The sequence below is a fragment of the Gopherus flavomarginatus genome, chromosome 6 (genome assembly GCF_025201925.1).
Source record: "Gopherus flavomarginatus isolate rGopFla2 chromosome 6, rGopFla2.mat.asm, whole genome shotgun sequence".
NCBI lineage: Eukaryota > Metazoa > Chordata > Testudines > Testudinidae > Gopherus > Gopherus flavomarginatus.
In genome coordinates, this window is record NC_066622.1 from 37,148,189 (window position 1) to 37,171,647 (window position 23,459).

The 23,459-nt window shown below is 40.3% G+C and overlaps 1 protein-coding gene across 3 annotated transcripts in view; it reads left to right on the plus strand.

Moving 5' to 3' along the window:
• The window catches only part of IQSEC1 (IQ motif and Sec7 domain ArfGEF 1), a 737,615-nt gene that overhangs the window by 632,281 nt on the left and 81,875 nt on the right, over positions 1 to 23,459 (plus strand). For all 3 annotated transcript variants that reach the window (XM_050957734.1, XM_050957735.1, XM_050957733.1), the window contains exons 4-5: positions 16,506 to 16,788; positions 21,367 to 22,631. In XM_050957734.1, the coding sequence (XP_050813691.1) occupies positions 16,506 to 16,788; positions 21,367 to 22,631 (1,548 nt within the window). The remainder of the gene's footprint in view (positions 1 to 16,505; positions 16,789 to 21,366; positions 22,632 to 23,459) is intronic.

The following is a 23,459-nucleotide window of genomic DNA, read 5'->3' on the forward strand; positions in this document are numbered from 1 at the left end:
CCCTGGTGTTGTGTTCGAGGTTCTGTATTGCTGTGGCAGGAGGTGCTATCATTCAAATGGGACATACACCAGAACTCCTGATCGTCTCTGTGTTAGAGCTCTGATAGCATTTTCTGTATGAGTGGGGCTGTTAAACTTTGGCTTACTGGTCATATTCCAGCTCAAGTAATTACTTTTCTCTTGATCTAAACTCCTTCTGCACTTTCAATTGGATATAAAATTTACATTCACTTTCCCTTCTTACACTCTTATGTAGTTTGCCATTAAACAGCTGTTGTGTTCCATTCCAGAGGTGGCTTCACTGATCCCTATGCAGATATCTCACAAGCGTGTCATGAGTTTTAGTTAATGTTTTGTAAATACTCAGAGATCTGCTAAGAAAAGGTGGCACAGAAATACAAAGTATTGTTAATTATAGTAGCTCAATGTAACAGGAGTATTTGTCTCAAAACAATGATTTCTGTGCACCTTGATAAGAAGACATTGAGATTGTAAAACACTGGACAACAGAGATGCGTTTTTTTTTCTTTTTTTTTTTTAAGAAAATGGGAGAGGAGGATGTGTCTTCAATACGCAGAAAAATATGCAGGTTGTAATTGTTATAAGCTCACTGCAGCCTCAAGTTTTGTTTTTATTTTTAGTAGCAGACGATGGTGTGAGAGAGAGATTTGAGTAGGACAGGTGCATAATTAAAATCTGTTCATACAAACAGAAAAGTGAGGTAAATACACAAAATACTCTTACTGAAAGATTGCAATGTAACGCTCTTCCTCTGAATATGGAATAACAAGACCCCCAAACCAGAGAGAGACAAAGCAGGCTGCTCCCTAACAAAGAGAGGCACAACTCACCTACCTTACTCTAGGCTATTTGTCTGTAGACTGACTTTGATTGCACACTTCCCTACAAAGCCCTTTCACCTGAAAGCTTGACCAGGAGAACCCCTCTGAATTTCAAGTGATAGATCACGATTTTAACACAGTTTTCAACACATCACAGTAAGGCCCACCAGTAGTGTGGTGGTGGTAGTTCCTTACCAGCACTTCTCAACATTTTTGATACCAGGAACCAGCTTGCTGCCTTCCTAAACTGTCAGGAAGATCTCAGGGACTGGCACCAGTCCATGGCCCAGTCATTGAGAAATACTGCCCTAGACCTGCTCCACCTTTTTACTGTGATTGTTGAGAGGCAGGCCTGGAAAAACTCCACCTCCAACCCACTGAGAATCTGCACTTAGTCTGCCCCTAATAGAGGTGAGACCATTAAAATGGCAATCAGAGATCTGATAGATTGCAGGCTCAGTTTAGAGCAGGGGTTCTCAAACTGGGGGTTGGGACCCCTCTGAGGGTCATGAGGTTATTATATGGGAGGTCACGAGCTGTCAGCCTCCACCCTAAATCCCGCTTTGCCTCCAGCATTTGTAATGGCGTTAGATACATTAAAAGGTGTTTTTAATTGATAAGGCAGGAGGTTGCACTCAGAGGCTTGCTATGTGAAAGGGGTCACAATACAAAAGTTTGAGAACCCCTGGTTTAGAAGAGAGGAGCTGGAAAAAACTAGAGGTCCGATAAAAAGTTGTTGATAGTTCTTGTATTTGTTAGAGACTAGAGAATCTGCTGGTTTGTGTCTCACCCTGGTAGTGAGGGGCTGCACACAGTAACACTGTATGTGTATTCTTTTGTACAAGACTTCAAGTATTTTGTGTACATTGGTTTGTTACATTCTGGGCAAAGAATTTAAGAAGCTTTGATCTTTTATTTTCCCTTAATACAGAACCCATCTCCCTTCCAGGCTGTTTTCCAAAATTCTGTGCATACTGTGATTCTAGAAAACTCAGTGTGTGTTGCAAAGGATAAAGAATCACTTTTATGAAGAGGTCTGTGATTAAAGGCTGCTCAGCCTTGATTACATTCCAGTGAGTCACAATATAAAGATGTCTTTCAGAGTGTGTACCTCATTCATGGCCAGTTCCTCATCCTCAACTCCCCTCGACTTCATTGAGCACAAGAGCCAGCTCTGTACAGTAACTGTGTTGTGTCTATTATCCAATTTCTTTACTACCCAATGAAGTAAATTCTTAAGTCTGTTTGTGTGGATTTATGCATGTTGAAATTATGTTGTTTTTCTTTGAAGTAAAACACTGCTAAATCCTCTCCAAACTTGAGCTGGGTTAAGGGGCAGTCAGAGTGGAAGGGATGGCTGCATTGTCAGAGGAGTACTGTGTTTCTAGATGTAATGGAAAATAAGCAGAGTTAAATTTGTCTTGCTGTGCTGGCATTCTCCAGTTATCTTCATTTTGAATTTGGCTTTTCATAGTTCTCCAGCTCTGTAACATCATCACATTTATTGATAGCTGGGGAAAATCCAGCCACTAGGGGAAGACAAACAGTCAATTTAAGTTGTATGAACGTGAAAAATCTTTTCTTTCTTAAGTAGAGAATGGGGTATTCAAAGCTCCAGACTAATTGTAAATCCATTCCCTGTTCACTCATCCGAGGTTGTGTCAGTATTGAACTGGCTTTGGTAGTTAACAGAGACTTTTGAGGAAGCATGAAACTGAATCCACTTGTTGTTTAACATACTTTCTGAATTGTTGATCCTCCTTTAGAATATTTGCTTGTTTCCTAAATGAAAATATGTTTATTTTTTAAAATAAACCAAGTTGTGAGGTGTTATGTAAAATAAAACAGCATTTGTTTTTGTGGTTGTTGCTGTTGCTTGAGGCCCTTGGTATGTTCTTCAGTTCCTGATTAGTTCCTTAACTTCCTTCTGTCTGTGAACACTGAGGTACTTGAAGGGGAAGGCTGGCCTGCTCAAAAATTGTTCCCAGCTGTTTAGACTGCGTATTAGCAGTTGTTTCAAATAACAAAGGAGAAAAACCCTGAAATAGGTCGAGTGGTAGAAGTCATCAAATCAATTTGATTTAGGATCTTGGTGTAATTTTGTTGCCTGCATGATATTTCAACACATGAAACATGTTCTGTCTCAATAAATGGCATTTCATTTGCTATTTTTAAATTAAATTTTGTCTATTTGAAATACAGTAAATATATAGCTAGGAAACAAAAATAGAAAGAGAATACTAACAGGGCCTGAAAAGAAGCAGAGAGCAGGAATCTGATGCTTGACTTCCTACAGAGCCTAAATGCCAACAAGCTGGATTTTAATTCTCTGGGCAGCGATATCGTTCAGGGTTACCTCTCCCTCTGATTGGCTTGACACAACAGCTGAAGCCACAACAGAGTAGAGAAGCAAGGATGGCTGGTATGAAGACAAGGATTATTGTTGTACTGTAGCAAATGCTGTCTCAGCTGTGCACGCTGATCAGTTCTTCCCCAGCTGCAGAAACTGAATCTTTCTTTTTAAAATTAGTGTTGTGTAGGCTGCAGTGCATATCATGATAGCAAAATATTAATATGTATTTTGTAGCTACTCAAAAGAAAAAGTTGCTCCTCCATGCCAGATGATGCATCTAAACAGATCATCTTCTTTTTTTAAATAAATATTTCACAGCATAATTAATTCTAACACTAACATTGAGAAGACCCATAGACTTAAATGGAATTACACAAATAAGATAATATGCAACATGAATAGGGGGAACAGAATCGTGTCTGGTAATAACTGAAATGTCACGGGCTATCAAGGGCTTCAGTAAAAAAAAAAAACATCATCATGTTTGAAATGAAAAATGGCAGTTTTATAAAATGACATGATTTTTGGTTTTCCTTTTTCTGGGGAGTCTAAATATCCTTTCGATACTTTCTCTGATAGTTGGTATCCAAAATGTTACAAATTCATTAACTCCTTTTCCAGTGTAAAATAGGTTATAGTTTTCTTTTAGTAATAATTATTTAATTTTTTAAAATTTAAAATGTGATGTAAATTCTTTGCTAAATTAAGCTGAGAAACATAGGATGTGATTTAATTGTAAACTAACTTTGCCAGAGGTAGCAGCATGCTGTTAAGCCGCACAAGTTCTGTTGGCTATTTCACAACTTCTAACAAGTAAAAAATAAATGAAATTTTAAAAATACAGCTTTGGCATTGGCATCAGCACAGAAGATGAGCTTTACAGTGCAGTAAATAGGCATTTTGAGGCGTTTTTGTGCTTGTTTTGAAGAGGTATTTCCAGCCACTAGTCAATGTGTTGTCTCTGTTTGTTTGAACTGGTCAAGGCTGCAGTATCAGTTATTTAACCTTCACCATCTTCCTTGGAAGCTGAGGATTATCTCAAAGTAAGCTCTTTTTAGATTGATATTTTTAGTTCATAAATCTGTAATAACCAGTGTCTCTGAAACGGTTTATTTTGTTTTATGCCTTGTTTGTGCTTACCTTTTCTTAAAAAACAATGATTTTTTTTCTTCTTCTACTTGGACTGGAGTAAAAGATTACATTACCTCATTAAAAAGGGCATAAGATTATAGCTCAAAATGTGGAGTGAAGGAAAGGGCTTTTGACTTATTTTCTATTGCCTTTTATGGGAAAGATAGTTATTCATTGAGGGTGCCATTGAGATCAGTGGGCATTTTGCCATTGGCTCGAGTCCAGGATTTGGCCCTGAGGGCAAAATTGTCCTCTGCAATCCATGTGATAGTACTTGGCTTTGGTATTCTGATATCCCTACACACACAGATCCCGTCCACTGTTGCCAGCAAAATATCCACATTTTGTCCTACCATATACACTTGATTGGCAAATTTTGCCCTAAAACATCCTGTATCATAAGGTTTTTGTTACTGTTGAGAAACATGCAACTCTGTCTGGGTTTTCTTGGAAATAATTCTAAATTAATAAAATCAGCTCATTTGTGACATTGCTTTGACGTGATTTTGAAGGTTACATATTTTGATTTTAGCAGAAACAGCTGAATTTGTGAAAGAGCTTTCTAAGTAAAAGAAATTGGCCAATATTTCTTTCCCAGATGAAAACCTTTGTCAGTACCCAGGAATAATGATGTCGTTCACAAGGACTTTGAACTTTGTGACATCATATATTTGAAGAGAGATTAGTTGAGCAGTTTGTTAGCATTGTTGCTGCTTTTTTGTGTGTGTGTGTGTGTGTGTGTGTGGGAATTAAACCAGTTCCCTTAATATAACTGGCTGTATCATTTACTAGCATATTTCAAAATAGAAAAGGGAATGAACTAGATTCTCATCATCTGTAAATGTTGCTAATGTATCTCAACTCATTTTATCTCACCAACTGAAAATTGACTGGAAATATTGTAATGTTGAAAGAAGTAGGTATTAAAGCCGTCAACAACACGAAATGTCTATAGAAGGAGCTCTGTATTTTAAAGGATAATTTTAAAATTTCTCACATAAGTCATTTGAGACGATCGAATGCATACATCAGAGCTTTAATGAAACAGACCTCTGTTTTCTCAGTGGAAAGCGCCACAAGTATATAAATCTAAGCCAACTTTGAAGCAGTGGGGTGCACTGTATAGTCAAATACTTTCGTTAAAATTCAGTTATGCATAGTGTGGCACGGCTTTGCTTTCAGCCTCATTTGTGTGTGTTTGTGCTTGTGTTTGAGAACTGTGGTTTAAGACTTGAGATTCAAATAAGAGATCTTGTAGCTGTCATAAGCACCAAATCATGTGTGAGAACTCCTTTTCTTAGACGATCGTTCCTATGTGGAATGCCTAGACTTTGACCTGAACCTTTTTTGCCACTCTAGTGCTTTTTCCAGGTGTCATCTCAGGAGGGTCTAACCATGGCATCTGCATCTGCAGCTGCCATTCTGTTTCTCTGTATGACTTCACGACAGTTCCACTGATGGCTTCTGACTGCATACTGCTTTCCCTGAACCAGGTGTAAGAACTTGAATCTATTTCAAGGCAGCATCTATAATTACTAAGAGCTAAAAGAGGCATTGATTTTTCGCTTTTTTTGGAAACACCTAGAGCATGAAGATACATATTTGATGCAAAACTGATAGGCAGTTCTGCTCCCCTCCCTGATATTTAGACACTCAGTAATATTTGTTTTTTAAAACTAAGACAAATATTTTGCAGTGGAATACTTTTATAAAGTGCCATTCTCATATAAAAGCTTCACTGTTTGATTTGCATTTAAATCCTCTTCACAAGTCTTATGACAAATCCCTCAAGTGTCTAGATATTCCAGTTCTGGATGGTAATGTTTGTGGATAGAAGTGTAGCTATTACAGGGACAGAAAAGTAAGCTTGTAAAATTATTTTCTCTCCTGTATGACTTAACATAGTATGTTTGTATACTTCTGGGCACAGATGGTTTGAACGGATTTGGGGAGAGAACAGGGCCACCCAGAGGATTCAAGGGGCCTGGGGTCCCGCCGCCAAATTGCCACCAAAGACCCGGCACTTCGGCAGTGGGTCCTGGAGCGGAAGTACCCCCCCCCCTCCGCCAAATTGCCACGGAAGATGCTTCAGGGGCCCGGGCCCCGTGAGAGTTTTCCGGGGCCCCTAGAGCAAGTGAAGGACCCCGCTCAAGGGGTCCTGAAAAACTCTCGTGTTGGCCCCTGCGGGGCCCAGGGCCTGGAGCAAATTGCCCCCGCCTCTGGGCAGCCCTGGGAGGGAGTAGGAAAAATGAAAGCTGGAGAAGGGGCAGATTTGATCGAAGAATTTCCCAAAATTGGCACCTGTGGAAATAGCATGTGAGTTTGAAATATGTGGGGACAGAATAAGATGATGGCTTGTCCTCTTTAGGTATTTATGGAATCACAGGGGACTTAATGCAGCCTCCAATCTCCTAAATAATCATCTAGTGGCTAAAGCAGATAAATAAGAGTCAGGAAACCTGAGCTCTGTTTCAAACTCTGCCAATGACTTGGTCTATAATCTTGAGGTAGTCGCTTAACTTTCCTTATGAGATATTTATAAGCTTGAGATCCTTGGAGGAAATACCTTCATATAGGAGCAAATTATTATTGTTATTGCAACTGTATATAGAGGCCTGTTTCTCTAGGTTATTAGTCTGAATCCAGACCATGGAAGTAGTGACTAAAAGTTATGATGATCTGATGGTTGAACAAGGACCTGTGTTAAATGAGGTCAGTGTTCTCCACCCAGTTATCGGTGAACAACTATCAAAATAAATATTAAAAATCCCAAACCAATGTAATCGGAAAGGATTCTGATACTGTTGGTAGGAAAGCCAGCAACTGTTTGGTCAGGGATAGTGAACTTCTCTTGTCTCTAGAAATGAGGCTTATGGAGGCAGCTTGCACTGCCACTGCTCATGCTATACTTGTTCAGAGATACTCCTGCAGTGATGATTTTAGTGCTCATGATACATTCTTGATTATGTTTTATAAAGGAGAATGTAAAGCAACATCTCCATTCTAGTGACTACTTAATATATACCAAGAGGGGAATTTTTACTGACTGCATCTTTCACATTGGGTGCAAATGGACACTGAATCCTGCAGAAAATAAACTACCTAGAGTGAGTTTTGCATTTTACAGTCTTAGTACAGTTTTTACTGGCTTCTTCACAGAAAAGCTTCCTACTGCTTCAGCTGGCATGAGGACTTGAACAGTGAGGATCCTGGATCAACTGCCAACTGTGGTATGGTACAGGATGCACACACCGTGCATCCAGAAACTGAAGGGAGAAAAGAGAGCTCTGCTATTGGTTAAGTCTTTTCTATCCAGCCACCAGTTGGCAGACTCAACAGGAAGATTGCAATTCCCGAGGCTAGGGTTTGTTTGCATTTCCTTGCAGAATATTTTTGGTCTGGCAACAAGGAGGCAAATGGCCTGGTCACTGCAAACTAATATAAATGCTTTAACTATCACAGTAGAATACATTTCTCGAAAAATGTAGAATCTTAATAATTAAAAAAAAAAGTGAGAAACTCAGGCATAAATATTTCATTAGGTTTGGTTTTAATTCAGATTGTGCAGACTGTCTGGAGTCTGGACTGCCATTCCTGGCAATGTTTAATCCCAGCCATGCTTTAAAAATTATCTGCTTCCTATAGAACAGAATGTGAGTACTGTCGTGGGCAAATAGAAAAAAAACCCAGTGCTCAATCTGATGTCAACTGGGAAGACAAGAAATTGACTCTTTTTCACTTTCTATTCATAATCTTCAAACACACCTTTAACACCTTAGCAACTAAGGAGTTTACTGTGCATGCCTTAGAATTCATGTTCATTTTGTTTTTATATGGTTACAAAACATTATGGCAAAATGTCTAAGACCAGAGATCTTTGGAGATCCACCTGGTGAGACCAGAAGCAATGAAAGCAGGGACCTACTGCATTGAGGAGAGAGGGGTAAAATGGGTCTCAACCAGGGGCCACCCTTCTCCTTTGCATCCCCCCCCCCCCCGGACTCAAAACTATGTAGGGGAGACCCGCCTCCTGAGATTCTGGGGGCACTGGAACCCAGATGGTATTTCCCCTCCCTATGTGGGGAAAATTACAGAGAACCGCCAGCTGGAGCAGAAACAGCCAAAGCAGGGACCTCTGGGCATTCCAATCAAAACTGTAGAATATTCCCTGACTGTTTCTGCCCTGGCTGATTGGCTGTTTGCTCCTTCCCTCCTCAGTCCCCTCACCTCAGCTTCACCTCCCACTTGCCCCTTTTATTCTCCAACCCTGCCTTATCTCCTCAGTCCCCTTCCCTTTTCTGTCCATTTAACTGATCTCCTCCTAAGTAAACCCACTTCTCCCCCCCCTCCTGCCCCAAAATGCAGAACTAACATCAGATAGTGTGATTTAACATGGTTTTGCTGTTCCCTCTGCTTGTGACTTCTACCCCTTCCCCTCCCTGCATCTATTTTGTCTCTTTAGACTGTAAGCTCTTCAGAGCAGGGATCAGCTATTATTCTGTTTGTACAGTGCCTAGCACAATGGGGACCCACTCTGCACTGGCCCTTAGGCACTACCTTAAGAAACACGACTGATAATATAGTAGGCATGAATAGGCTCAGAACCACCAGTGCAGGCTATTGCATGCCTATAATCTAGTCACCTTTCCAACAAATCTTGGAGGAATACTTAAATAGTGCTGGTATCTCTAATGCATATAACACCACAGGGGTTTTTTGTGCCTGTTTTTGTTCTCACCTCTTTGTACTGCCTGGTCATAAGCCCATTCTAAATAAATCCTCTGATGGAAAAATAACCAGTGAGTTCACATAGTGAAAGTAAAATATCCAATGGCAAAAATTTCTCTCTCAAACTTTTATTCCTCCCTCAATTTGATCAGATGGAGGGGCTTTCTAGTGTGTTTGCTGTTCAAAAACTGTATGTGCTCTGGTTCTGCTATTGCACTGTTCAGAAACATGCTGATATCTCTGCTACTTTCTTAATTCCAGAATAAAATCGACAGTGTGCTGGGTTTCAACATTTGTGCGGTTACTGTAGCATGTGTCCACTTATTCCATTAATTTGTGAACCCATTATAGCCTTATATGCATTCAAATGCTTCGTGACCTGAGTGATTTTCAAGTTTTTATTTTACATTGTCTTGAATACTGAATGTTCCTCTTGCTTCTGAGGTTTTTTAAAAAACATTCTTTACACACTGATTTAGCTGCTAAGGCTCACAAGATAGAGTTGTCTGTAAAACAGACATTTTTAAAGATGAAGCAATGAGACGTCTGTAAAATATTAATATTTACCATCTAATTTGCATTTCTTGATGTTCCTGTCGTAGCATGGTGTGATGTTTATGAGCATTAAATGTGTCCACCTGCGGAGCCCAGTCTTGCAGCCTCTGCAGTCAATGGGAGTTTTGCCATTGATTTCAGCTGGGAGCAAGATCGAGCCTGTAGTGTATAAATACTCAAGAGAAAGCTCAGGATTTACGTTGTACTTTCCTAAAATTTTGAGATAGCCCCCAGTCTCTCTGTATTTGGCCCAAATGTGGAAGAAGTTTTTGTATCTTTATTTTTTTAGTTGCCTTTGTTTATATGCGTGTGTTGTACAGTGTCAAGTTAAAGGTAGGTAAGATTTGTAAGGAAGAGAGAGAATGTGAGGGTGCAAATGAAAGGACCCTATTATTCTACCAATAATATTAAATATGAAGAGAATCTTGTCCTTTTTAAAACGTTAATCAATTAAGCCTCGCAACTCTTTTGTGTATTATTTGATGTAATCAGGTGTAAACTGAGACACAGAGATAGTAAGAAACTTGCCTAGGATCACACAAAAAGAGTAGCAAGGCCAGGACTGGAACCCAAAAGTCTTGATCTTTCCTGCTGTGCCCTAACCACTAGACCACTCCCTCCAATTGCAGATTTAGTGAAGGCCTAGATAACTTAAGTGTACAGCTGCGTTTTTGCTCTACTATTTGTTTGTTTGTCTGATAAGTAATCCCAGATGACTTCTGCCGTCAAAATCGTAGGAAAGGATTTTAAAGATACAACAAACTTTTTTGTCATTATTAACATCCGTTTTGCTCACTGTCCTCCTAGTTACATAGTATACTACTTTGGCTTAGTGTGAGGCTGGATCCTTCAGCCTATTCATCCTGGACACCCAGATAAATTAGTTAGAAAATAAGCTTTTGGCAGCCATGGTCTCACATTGCCATCGTTCTTTGATTCAAACAGAGCAACCAGCTTTGATTTTGTAGCTGTTAGAACTCAGTGTGCATCATGGGTAATGCAGTGTTAGCTGGACTGCAGGCATGACCCCGTCTTATTGCCCTGCTGATGAGATGAACAGATCCTACTTGCATTCACATATATCTCTTCTATTGATGTATTTTCATTTTTTAAAAAAGTATATATGCTTGTGTGTGTTAGATAAGGAGACGCTATTGCAAGAAATCCAGATCTGCACATATGGTGTAGGGCAGAATACCTCCGACGCCATCTATATTTAATTTTCCACAACAGTTTTTATTCCTTGGGGGAAGGCAGGTTATTCTGAAGTGTTGATTTTCACCTATAATCTTAAATATCTGTGAGAAGTAAAAACAATTTTAAAACGTTATATACAATTCGTTTCCATGTCTCTCCATGCCTTCCTCCACCCCATCTCTTTGCCCCTTTTCTACTGCCTTTTTTGCCTTGGTGCAATTAAAATCTATACAGTTTGTGGTCTCTGCAGGCTTCTTTATAGCAGAGCCTTGCTAATATCAAATGAGTCAATTCAAAAGGCTTCTTTTCTCTGCCAAAAAAAAAAGTTAGAGGTGCAAACAGAATCTTACAAAGGATTTCCTAGGCCCAGTGGAAATCCTTATTTGTAATCAGTAATGTCAATATCATGAGTTATTCCAAACACTAACTTTCCATTCTTTCAGTCTGTCCATTTCATTCACTCCTTTGGTACAGTATTGACAGCAGCCTTTTCCTCTTCCTGGCTTGTCTGACAACTAAATTCCATCCTTATATTGAGACTGGAATGATACAGTATCACTAGAGTCAGAGAGTCACAGTTTGTCCCTATAGTTACTCTATTCTCCTTTATTGTTTTATGGTTGTCGTAGCGAGACCATTGACGCCTAACCTCCTAATGTGTCATCTGAGTATTGTGGGGAAGAGGAACCAGTCCATAAAATCCAAAGTCTTCCTAAATAGACAGGAGCCCTGAAGAGTATCTTGCTATAAATTGGGCATATCAGTGAGTATCATAAATAATACAGGTACAGCCCAGTTTGATAAAGCTAAGAGATGATGGAAGCCCCAAATTAGAATTGACCTATAGTAATAAGCCCTCTCCTTGGCTCAGTTGTGCCTTGTTGGCGTGATATTCACAGTTTTTATTGTGCACTTCCTTGAGGAATTCACTGTGCTTTACAAGCATGAATGCAGTTAATCCCACACAACTTCTGCCAGGAAGTAGTAGTATCCCGCTCTTATAGAAGTGGGGAAATGAGGCACAGAGTGAATAAAGCCTATGTTTTTCAGAAGTGGTCACTCCTTGAGGAGATCTCAGCTTTTTGATGGCCAGCTTAAGATACTTAGGCCTATATCCTCAAAGGTATTTAGGAAACCAACGGGAGTGAGGAGCCCAAATTCTTTTGAGGATCTTATCCCTAGAGTTTGATTTTTTTTTTTTTCTTCAGAGATGTCTAGCACACTCAGTTCCCATTGCTTTGAATTGGAGTTGTGGGTGCTCATTAGTCGGAGATCAGTGACTGCTCCTGACTTCCAGTTCTCTACCTTAATCACATGCCCATCCTTACTACCCTTGTATTTCATCATGTATTTTATTCCCTGCTGCTGTGAGGTATGGCAATTCAGCAGTGTTGGAAGTGGAAGATGCCAGACTAATCCAGGAGGAGAAGATTGATAGGAGGAGGGAGCTAAAGGAGGCAGGAGAAGCTGAATGACCCCCAGTCCATCTACAGCTCCTTACAAATGTGCTTCTGTGGCTACAGGTTAATTGGCAGGTGGCTCCTTGAAAACTTCCTGCATTCCTTCCTTGCTCCCATGCAGCCCATCATGGAGAGCAGCTGACATATACAGGCATGCCTTTAGGCATCTGCCTACCAACCCATGCTCTGCTTCTCTGGTCCTGAAACATTCAGCACAGCTGGAAGCATGTGCATAGCCTGGTCCAACAGAGGCACTAATGGGCAATCAGCTGAAGCAATGTGTAGCCTGAAGGTGAGATGGATAATGAGGAGACCTGGCAGGCAGGGTGAAAGAGGGTGGGAGCCAGCAGGGGAAGAAGGGAGACCAAAGCAATAAAAGATTTACCAGGCCACGAAATGAGAAGAGGAAAGGCAAGAAAAGGGCTAATATATATGGGGAGAAGGAGACAGGACAGAGAAGACAGCCTGGGCCCAGGGCATGGAATAAGAACTGCTGCCAGGGCTCGTGTGTGTGTGTCTGTCTGTCTGTCTATACTTGTTTCCCAGTGGAAATGGGGAGGGGAGAAGCCCCCTGTGGCTCCCCCCAATCCTGGTGGGGAGCTGGGTGGGGGGGTAGAAAGGGGGCTGAGGGGGCGCCTGTCAGGAGCCTGTAGGGCAGCCAGGCTCCCAATGGGGAGCTGCCAGAGGAGCTGAGAGACCAGTCTCTCCTAATGTCGGTGGAAGTGCTCCTGAGGAGGCCGTGTACCACGAACCCAAGGAGGGTAGTGTGGAAATACAGCCACCTCAGCTGTTACTGCAGTGGTGAAAGTCGACCTAACATAGGTAGACTTACATTTCACTGTTTACCCTCCTAGACAGAGTGAATCCCATTATTGTAATTGTCACTGTAAGGAAAGAGCAGTGTCCTCACACATGACAATGTGACTTCCAATCCGTGGCTGGGTGAAAGTCTGGTGATGGCCTCCTCCCCCTCTAGTACACTGAGGGACTCGTATCTGGAATCCATTTTGGAAGAAATGAGTTACCTTAAGTACTGTGGTTCTCAACCAGGGGTACATGTACTCCTGGGGATACTCAGTGTCTTCCAGGAGGCACACCAATTCATCTAGATATTTGCCTGTTTTACAGCCGGCTACACACACAGCACTAGCGAAGTCATTACAAACTAAAATTTCATACAGACAATGACTAGTTTATACAGCTCTATATGCTACACGCTGAAATGTAAGTACAATATTTATATTCCAGTTGATTCATTTTTACCATTTAATTACAAAATAAGAGTGAGCAATTTTTCAGTACTAGTGTGCTGTGATACTTTTTTGTATTTTTATGTCTAATTTTGTAAGAAAATAGATTTTAAGTGAGGTGTAAATTGGGGGGTAGGCAAGACAAATTAGACTTCTAAAAGGGGTACAGTAGTCTGGATAGGTTGAGAACCACTTCTTTGGTTTAACCATTGGCAGGAGTAATGGGGGAGGAGATGATCCTCACCAGCCCATTGCTGTTGTGAAATAAGATCTACTTTCCGAATTGCCACAGTTCTGTTAAATCCATTATATGATGGGGCAATGTGCAGCCCGATAATAGTTTGGAGAAAATGACTTTAGCTGTCCTTAATACCACGCACAAATCACATTTATTAAAATATTCATACTTGTGTTGAATGACATTTTTAATAAGGAGAGGGAAGGTGTGTTATTTGACAGGTGAATTTTATGTTTAATTCTGTTCTCACTCCTATGCACATGCACATGCGCACGTGCACACACACGCAACCCTTTACATTATTGGACAATGGAGGTGGGGGGAAAAGAAGAAGGAATCCAGATATGTAGTGGAGATCTGGCTTGCTTACTTGAAAAGTCTCTCAGACATTGTTCAGGAGGGCTGCATGTTGTAAAAGATAATTACTTCACTGCTGCTTCAAAGATCAGGCACGTGGTAACAGGGAGTAGGTTTACAACCAAAATGAGATTAGCCATACCAATCATTCAAGGGTTGCATTCGCTACTCGAAAAAAAACACCTAAAATATTAAAAGGGAAACCGAAAGCATTTTAGAAAATCAGTGGCTTGGCCCCGAAAAAACAAAGTCTTTAAAATCAGTGCTGCAACTTTTTATTAATGGCATTAAAGGTCATTAAGAAGCCATGTACTGAAGGAATCGTTATTAAAATGTCAGTGTGGTAATCATCACAGTAGAAGGATTATTAAACATTTTACAATTTAAAAGGGGAGGAGGGCAAAAAATGTCAGAGCTAAGAAAGGAAAAATATTAAAACCTTGTGACAGTTGGGCGTCACTTGTCATAACTGGAGTATAAAACAAAGTTAATGTGCTTGTGCTGAAACTAATTATATGGATAGATTTTAATTAGGAACTTACTAGGTACAAACAAATGCAGCCTAACAATTCAGCCCTCAACTGGAAAAATACTTCTTAGCGCTGAAAGACGCAGTATGATGCAGTTTGGTAAGGAAATCCTCAATGGAATTTATTAAGATGGAAACTGTAAGTGTAGTTTTTTTTCCTCTCTTTTTTTTGTTTTTTATGGGTGGCTTCATATTTTCAATGTCAGTTACTAAACTTGGGATAATTAATCATTTTTTTTTAAATTGAAACCCAGCTGTATTTTAAGGGAAAGGGATTTAGTTTCCTGTCAGCTTCCTTTTCGGAAAAAATGACTTGTGTAGAGACTGAAATCTTTCCAGTTTGCATGTCTGAAAACACCTATTTTGGGAGAGTCACATTTTGATGAGGCAAGGAAAGAGGAATTGCTTTCAATTTTAAATGTTTGTAGAAATATTTTGAGAAATCTAAGAGCCTTTTTTTCTCCATTTACACAAGTACACACTGTTCAAGCCAGAAGAGGTTTGACAGTGTTAACCTTGATCTTTTCTGGCGCTGCAATCCACTGGAGAATGTTCTTTCAGAAATCCCTCTGTACTTTGAACTGCTGAAGGGACTGCTGTGGTGTGTGTCTAACAGGGACCATAACATTTCATTTCTAAGAGACAACAGAAAAGCTTTTTTATGTTTGAGTGTATATGAGCTGTATGAAAGTAATACATGAGAATTTAAACCAGGGTAAGGGCATGTGGAGTTTTATTTCTAGAGAGTCCTGGTGTATCTGCTCTTAAAATAAAAGGTAGGTAGAGAAAGTGTGTGGGTTGTTTTTTTTTGTTTGTTTGTTTTTGTGTGCATGTGGGGAAGGGAGTGTTGCTGAGTCTTTTGAAAACCAATGTTAATGAAAATCTATTTCCTATCAACATTGTGTGTAAGCAGGGTGCATAAACATGGAATCTGTCAATGTTTGATTTGAGCTGTATGAAAAAGAAAACTCTTACAGTACAAGATGCCATATTTCTAACATAAATGAAAAAACTAATGCAATATGCCATGAAAGAATAAATGGTACCTCAAGGTAAACTTTGAACAAGATTCAGTTTAGAAAAAATTCTGGTTGTATGTCATATTTCCTGAATTTCTCTTCCCCTGGTTCTTTAGCATTAGTATTATTTGTATGAAAACTGAATATTTGTTTCTGAGAGGTCTCAAGTTGTTCTAATGTGTATTCCACACATGAAGTTATGGTCCTTTTTGTGAGCTAGAAAACCCCATCTCTTGGGGTATTTTAAATCCGGATTGGACAAAATTCTACAAAATATAGTGTGAGAATAATCCTGCACTGGCAAAGAGATTAGATTACCCTCATAGATATTTTCCCCCACGTTTAATTTCTGTGAATACATTATACCTCACAGACCACAGAAAATCTCAAATTTACTTTGGGTAAGGGGGAAAATAATGTGACATTTATTTCCTATATTTTGTCCTACATGACAAAAATATAAATATACGTTTGTGGTTTTGCAGTGGACTGAAGTAGAAATGAATGGAAGAAGCTCCTTTTGGAATTGTTTCTTTTTGCCTATAAATGGTCAAGTGAGTTGTTCAGAATATTACTAAAAATTGTTACATAAAATTAAACAGGAAATCTCACTTTTGCTGCCTCAAGACCTCCGCAGCAAAAATAGAAATCTGTTTAAGTAAATGCTAAATTTGTGATCTAGAGTTATGTAGATTAACTAACTACAGGTGAATTTTAACAGATAGTGAATTAAGTGTAGATAATCTGAAGCTAACTAGAGCTGTACTAATAGTTAACTGCTGAGATATTTGGTGTATAATACTTACTAAAGGCTTTTCCCCCCCCACCCTTTCTTTGTTTGTCTAGTGTTGAAGGCGAAGCTCCAAGTAGTGAAACTGGCACATCTTTGGATAGCCCGTCTACTTACCATCAAGGACCTATAACCCATAGTTCGGCTATAAGCCCAGACCGTTACGACCATTCTGCTTACGGGCTGTATGCTGTCTCCCCTGGGCAGCAAAGATCTCGGAGGCCTAAGCTTCAGCACTCAACATCAATACTGCGAAAACAAGCAGAGGAAGAAGCTATTAAAAGGTCACGATCGCTTTCTGAGAGCTATGAACTCTCCTCAGACCTACAAGATAAGCAGGTATTTAAGCTATCTTGCTTTATTTATGAATAAGGCAAAAGGGGCTGTTTGCCAACAGGAAAAAAAGCTTTAGGGAAGTTCACGTGTGCTGCTGAAAATGACACATTTTTATTTGTCTGAATCCAAGTTAGTTCAAAGCCGGCATAGTTGAACATTATTAAAATTCCATCCCCTTCACTTAGGGTGACCAGATGTCCCGATTTTATAGGGACACTCCCGATTTTTGGGTCTTTTTCTCATATAGGCGCCTATTACCCTCCACCTCATCCCGATTTTTCACATCTGCTGTCTGGTCACTCTACCTCCACGCCACTATTTCTTTGGCTCACTGAGGCAACTGCCAAAATTATGTTAATAACAAATATGACATTTTTTCCAAAGTGAAAACTTAATTCTTCCACTGGTTATGATTTCATGCATTTGGCGTATATCTTGTTCACAGTGTGACATAATGCAATTTTTTCCTCAGTAAAATTAGTCATTTTAAACTTGGAATGGCTTTGGTGCTAGTGAAAGAAAGAAAAAGACTGTTTGTTTCTTCTATAGTCACACTTAAATTCTAAGTGTCAAATCTTGAGTTGTTCACTCAGTTTTTTCTCAGTCAGGCAACACTCCATTTGACTTCACTAAGGGCATGGCTACACTTGCAGATGTAGAGTGCTTTGAGTTAAACCAGCCTTCGGAGAGTGCAGTAAGGAAAGCGCAGCAGTTTGTCCACACTGTCAGCTGCAAACGCAGTGGCGTGGCCACATTTGCAGCACTTACAGTGGCATTGGGAGCAGTGCATTATGGGCAACTATCCCACAGAGCACCTCTTCCCATTTTGGTGCTGTGGCTTGTGGGAAGGGGGCAGGAGGTAGAAGGAATTCTGGGGCCTGTCCTAATGCCCCATGATGCATCGCTTCGCATCACAGCAATCCCTGTTCTTCTATCCACATTTGGTGCCATCTTTCAACGTTTTTTGTGCTGCACACTCTGTCTTCCCTTTCGGTCTGAGGAATTTGCTGATGCGTCTTGCCAGGGCATCACTTTTGACAGTCAAGTTACTCCTTAAGATCCAAACTGACAGTGAGGACTGCGACGATGATATGGACTTGAGTAACGCATACAACACAATATTGCTTGTGGCATTCACAGACATGCTCACCACTGTGGAACGCCACTTTTGGGCTTGGGCAAAAAAGCACAAGTGGTGAGGTCATGTAAGTCTGGGATGATTAGCAGTGGCTGCAGAACTTTCGGATGGGAAAAGCCACTTTCTTGGGACTGTGTGATGAGCTCGCCCCCACCCTGTGGCGCAAAGACATGAGATTGAGAGCTGCCCTGATGGTGGAGAAGCAGGTGGCTATTGCAGTCTGGAAGCTGGTAACTCCAGATAGCTACTGATTGGTCGCTAACCAGTTTGGAATGGTAAAGTCAACTGTTGGAATTGTGTTGATGCAAGTTTGCAGGGCCATTAATCGCATCCAGCTCAGAAGCTTCCTCCCCCAAATACTGATGAGGTCCAGCACCTTGCCATTGCTCCATACTGGGGATCGCCTGGCGCGTGGAGGCATGGTCATCTGCAAAGATTTGCTAAGGGCACTCCATGCTTGGCTGAGCAAACAGGAAGGGGATTTTTAAAATTCCCAGAGAATTTAAAGGGCGGGTCTGATGGTTGGTCACTTGAAGGCAGGGCAGTAAAGGTCAAAGTGATGACCAGAGTGGCTAGAACAGGCATTGAGGGACACTTCTGGAGGCTGATCAGAGTGCATTAACAGACCAGGGCGTCCACACTGGCGCCGCAGTGCTCCAGCAGGGGTGCATCAAATGTTGTTCCACTGACCAAGATGGATTACCAGGAGCACTCTAGCTGTGGAGTCAGAGCGCTCTACGTGCCTTGCCAGTGTGGACGTTTCGTGATTTAGGTCGCACTGGGCTGCTTTAATGTGCTCTAACTCGCAAGTGTAGCCATGCCCTAAGACCTGAGTAGAAGTTGTGTAAGGACTTCAGGATGTCTCTCTAAAAAGGCCTTTCTACTTCTTTTCTAAACGTATGAAACATTTTAAAATCACATTTGAGGTATCTTGACAATAGCTTTATTTGGAATGTGTTACCTTACACATTCTATCCAGTGTGTCCTTTTTGAACCACTGGTTTCACAACTTTAAGTAAGTATGTGTTTTTTTTGTTTTTTTAATTGAAAGGTTTGTAATAAACAATACACCAGCACATGTAGGTTCTGCTACAGAAATCATACTTGCTATACACTATTTTGTTTACTGTGAGCCATGCACTAAGTCCTATGTTGGTTTGTTTTAATGGTTGCTGTAACAGCCATGATCAGCTGAAAAAAACAAAATACAGAAACATTATCTAAAAGGTAAGATATTCTAGATGGGACTAGAATTAAGCTCTTTGCCATTTTTATTACAGTCTGCAAACTGCAAAAATATATTAAAAAATATAAATATATGGAGATATACTTATCTCATAGAACTGGAAGGGACCCTGAAAGGTCATTGAGTCCAGGCCCTTGCCTTCACTAGCAGGACCAAGTACTGATTTTGCCCCAGATTCATAAATGGCCCCCTCAAGGACTGAACTCACAACCCGGGGTTTAGCAGGCCAGTGCTTAAACCACTAAGCTATCTCTCCCCATAGAAGAGGTGCACTTCAAAAGAATATGCATTTATACAGTATATTTCTGGGTTACAACTTTATACACCAGAGATTATTGTATTATTGGTAGTGGAACAGACAGGTTTTTCCAATTTAACAATGATCTAGATCAATTAAATAGTATGTGTTAGCTCATTTTAAAGTCATAAAGGTATTTGTAGGAATGAAGTTCAAAGGCAGATTCTGGCACATACTAAGCTTCATTGACCGACCAATTTTATAGATATTGATTCACTGAGCTGTATGTTGATCTGTGAAACACAAGCATTCAAAGCTGTACAGAGAAGAGAAAGTGAGCTGCTCGCAGCATGTATTGGTAGTAAGTGGCAAAAATAAGAACACTAGTTTGCAATTTATTTAAAGATTCAGACATAGCTTTTGGGTGCCATGGAACATCAACACATTGAGACATGGAGGGCCACATTCTGAGCTGCGCCTAGGAGGTGCAGCCCAGGGTCGTGGGGTTAGTGTGGCTTTATGCCAAATTCTGAGTCTGGCTGGGGGCATGTCCAGTCTGCAGTGCACGTTAGAGCAGCCACAAGGGTTTCTCCAACTATGCACTGAATGGCCCTTTATGGGCCTTTTTGCCAGCCCTGGTACGCACCTACACCAGTGGCTGCACAGAGGATCTGTATAGAGCTCTAGACTGGCTGAAGAGGCCTCCTGCACTGCAGATACTCCACAGGGTCTAATTTCATCTGCCCCTTTTGTGCCATCTTAATGGAGAATCAGGGCTGCAGATGTTACATTATGAAGCATGCATTTGGCCTCACAGACCTATACTAAAAGATAGTAACCCTTCAGAACAATAATAACATATGGCGGATCACTGTTCTGGAAAGCTTTAACTGCAGTCACGAAAAATATTTAAGACGTTAGTAAATATAGGCAAAGGTGTATCAGAAAGCAAGATAAATAGTAGAAAGATATCAGAAAACGTAGCCACAGGGCTTGTGAGCAATCGTGTGATTTTTCTCTCTCCCCACCCAATACTTTTCAATTGATGGGCCCAACAAAAAGAAAGTTGATCCTGGTATACTTGATGTGTTGGTGTCATCTTCTGGATGTGGCTAAAGGATAACAGCCTTAGGATGTTTTAAGGAAAAACAGTCCTTGCTCACTCTTGGGAAATATATTTTATGAAATGTCAGCTTTAGGTTTACTGTTCCTTTTAAATTTACATTAGTAGTTTTTAAAGACAACAAAAATCATGAATTATTCATAGTGTTTTGAGATTAGTTAACTGAATATTCTCCCACACAAAATCATATATATTAATTTGTGTGTTTAGCTGTTAATGGATATAATAGTAAATAGATTTGATAGGAATTGATCAGTTATGATGATACCAGGTCATAATAATAAACATTTCTGATCTTCAGAACATTTTACCAACATCCTTGCAGCATCTCTGTGAAGTAGATAAGTCAGTATTATCTCAGTTTTACAGATGAGAAGATTGAGGTAGAAAATGTAAGTGCCTTGTTGAAAAGCCAGGTTAACTAAAATACGTTCCTGTTTCATTGCTTCTTGAAATTGCTTGAAATATTTGCAGGCTAGAAAAGGTGAGCAAGAAAGTATTTTAAGCACAATACAGCTGCAACCAGACACCTGGAATGGCTTCTCAGAAAAATATACATTCTTTTTATTTATATAAATTGGAAATGGCATTATTATGAACAATTTTTTTAAAGGACCACTCAAATAATTTTATATGAAATTATATAGCTGATCTGTTGATTTGAGTTTTTATTTTGCACATTGAATATTTGATTGTCTTTTGAAAGTTCTTTAAATGTATAACTAAAATATATCATTTTCTGTGGTATTTATAGAGATCTATCTAAGCATCAGGTGTCAGCTAGTAACTTTTAGTGAGTTCTTGCATTATAAAATATTTATTTATTTCCTTTCTAGGTGGAAATGCTAGAACGGAAATATGGGGGCCGTCTCATAACTAGACATGCTGCTCGTACTATACAAACAGCTTTTCGCCAGTATCAGATGAACAAAAATTTTGAGCGGCTTAGAAGTTCTATGTCTGAAAATCGTATGTCAAGACGCATTGTGCTGTCCAATATGAGAATGCAGTTTTCCTTTGAAGGACCTGAGAAAGTCCATAGCTCCTACTTTGAAGGGAAGCAAGTTTCTCTTACAAATGATGGGTCAAAAATAGGAGCCCTTGTCCAATCTGAATGTGGTGACCTCGGAGATTCAGCCACAATGAAATCTCCAGCAGCATCCACTGATTTTGCTGATGCTATAACAGAACTGGAGGATGCTTTTTCAAGGCAGGTCAAATCTCTTGCAGAATCAATCGATGATGCACTAAATTGCCGTAGTTTACATTCGGATGAAGTCCAGACTCCTGATCAAGTCAGAAGTCGTGAAATGGAGAGGGATAGTTGTAGTCAAATTAAGCCAGCAATCCATAATGTGGATCACAGGAAACTTGATGAGATGACTGCATCGTACAGTGATGTTACATTATATATTGATGAGGAAGAGCTATCTCCACCTCTTCCCCTTTCCCAATCAGTGGACAGACCGTCTAGCACAGAATCTGACTTAAGGCTTCGATCAAGGAACTCTTCTCAAGAGTACTGGTCCATGACCCACAAGGATGATAAGATAGACACTGATACAAGCTGCAGGAGCACCCCTTCGCTGGAATGCCAGGAGCAAAGGATGAGAATGGATCATCTGCCATTGCTAACTATAGAACCACCTAGTGATAGTTCAGTGGACTTAAGTGATCGCTCAGAAAGAGGCTCATTAAAGAGACAAAATGCGTATGACCGGGGAATCACTAGTCAACAAGGAAGCCCGAAACATATCCCACATGGTATTCCTACCAAGATTATATCCCGAGAAGAACAGGAGGCTAGGCACAAGCCAAGGCCCATTGATAGTCACTTAGCAATTAATGGCACTGCAAACAGGCAAAGCAAATCAGAGTCTGATTATTCTGATGGTGACAATGACAGCATCAATAGCACTTCCAATTCTAACGATACAATAAATTGCAGCTCTGAGTCCTCTTCTAGAGACAGCCTAAGGGAACAAACCTTAAGCAAACAAACGTACCATAAAGAAACTCGGAACAGCTGGGATTCGCCTGCCTTCAGTAATGATGTTATCAGAAAACGCCATTACAGGATTGGACTGAATCTTTTTAATAAGTAAGTACAATGCTGTTCTGTTTTTCCCCTCATTATTTGGTAATATTTCAGTCCCTCAAATGAAGGAATATGTAACTCAGAATCGGAAGATGAATAAGACTGATCTGTGATACTGGCTTTTCAGCCAAAAATAAGCCCTCAGACCCACCATTGGAGGAGTTTTAAGTAAGAAGCAAAAAGAAAGCAGTATATGTACATAGAAATCATAGCAGTTAGGTGTGGAAACGGGCCAGTTAGATCATATAGCTGTTCCCTTGTCAATGCGTGATTGTTCTGTGTGGCGTGTTACTGGTCATTATGAATAAAGTTGACATCTTTACAATTAGCAATCAGTATGAGAAGAAAAATAGCATATGGCATGGCTAATACTCAAGGCTATGATATTTACTCACGGAGATTGTGGAAGTCACGGAATCTGTGACTTCCAGTGACCTCATGACTTCAGGCTGCAGTGTTCAGGAGCTGCAAGGTCCCTGCCGCCCACAGAAGCAGGGAGCTGTGGGGTACCCCTGGTGGCCCCCAGAGCTCCAAGCCAAGGGTAGTGGGGACCCTTGAGCTCTGACATCCAACCCATGGTGGGGGCCCCTGGAGCTCCTAGCCCCTGTGCAGCTGCCCCCCTGCAGGCAATGTGAGGACCCTCAGATCCCCATTTTATCATGAATATTTTTAGTGAAAGTCACGGATGGGTCACAGGCAATAAAAAAAAAAAATCATGGAAGCCGTCACCTGTCTGTGACTTTTACTAAAAATGTCCATGACAAAATTTTTGCCTTACTAATGATTGAAGAGACTATTGGACAGAATAAACCATTAGCGTCTAGAAAATGA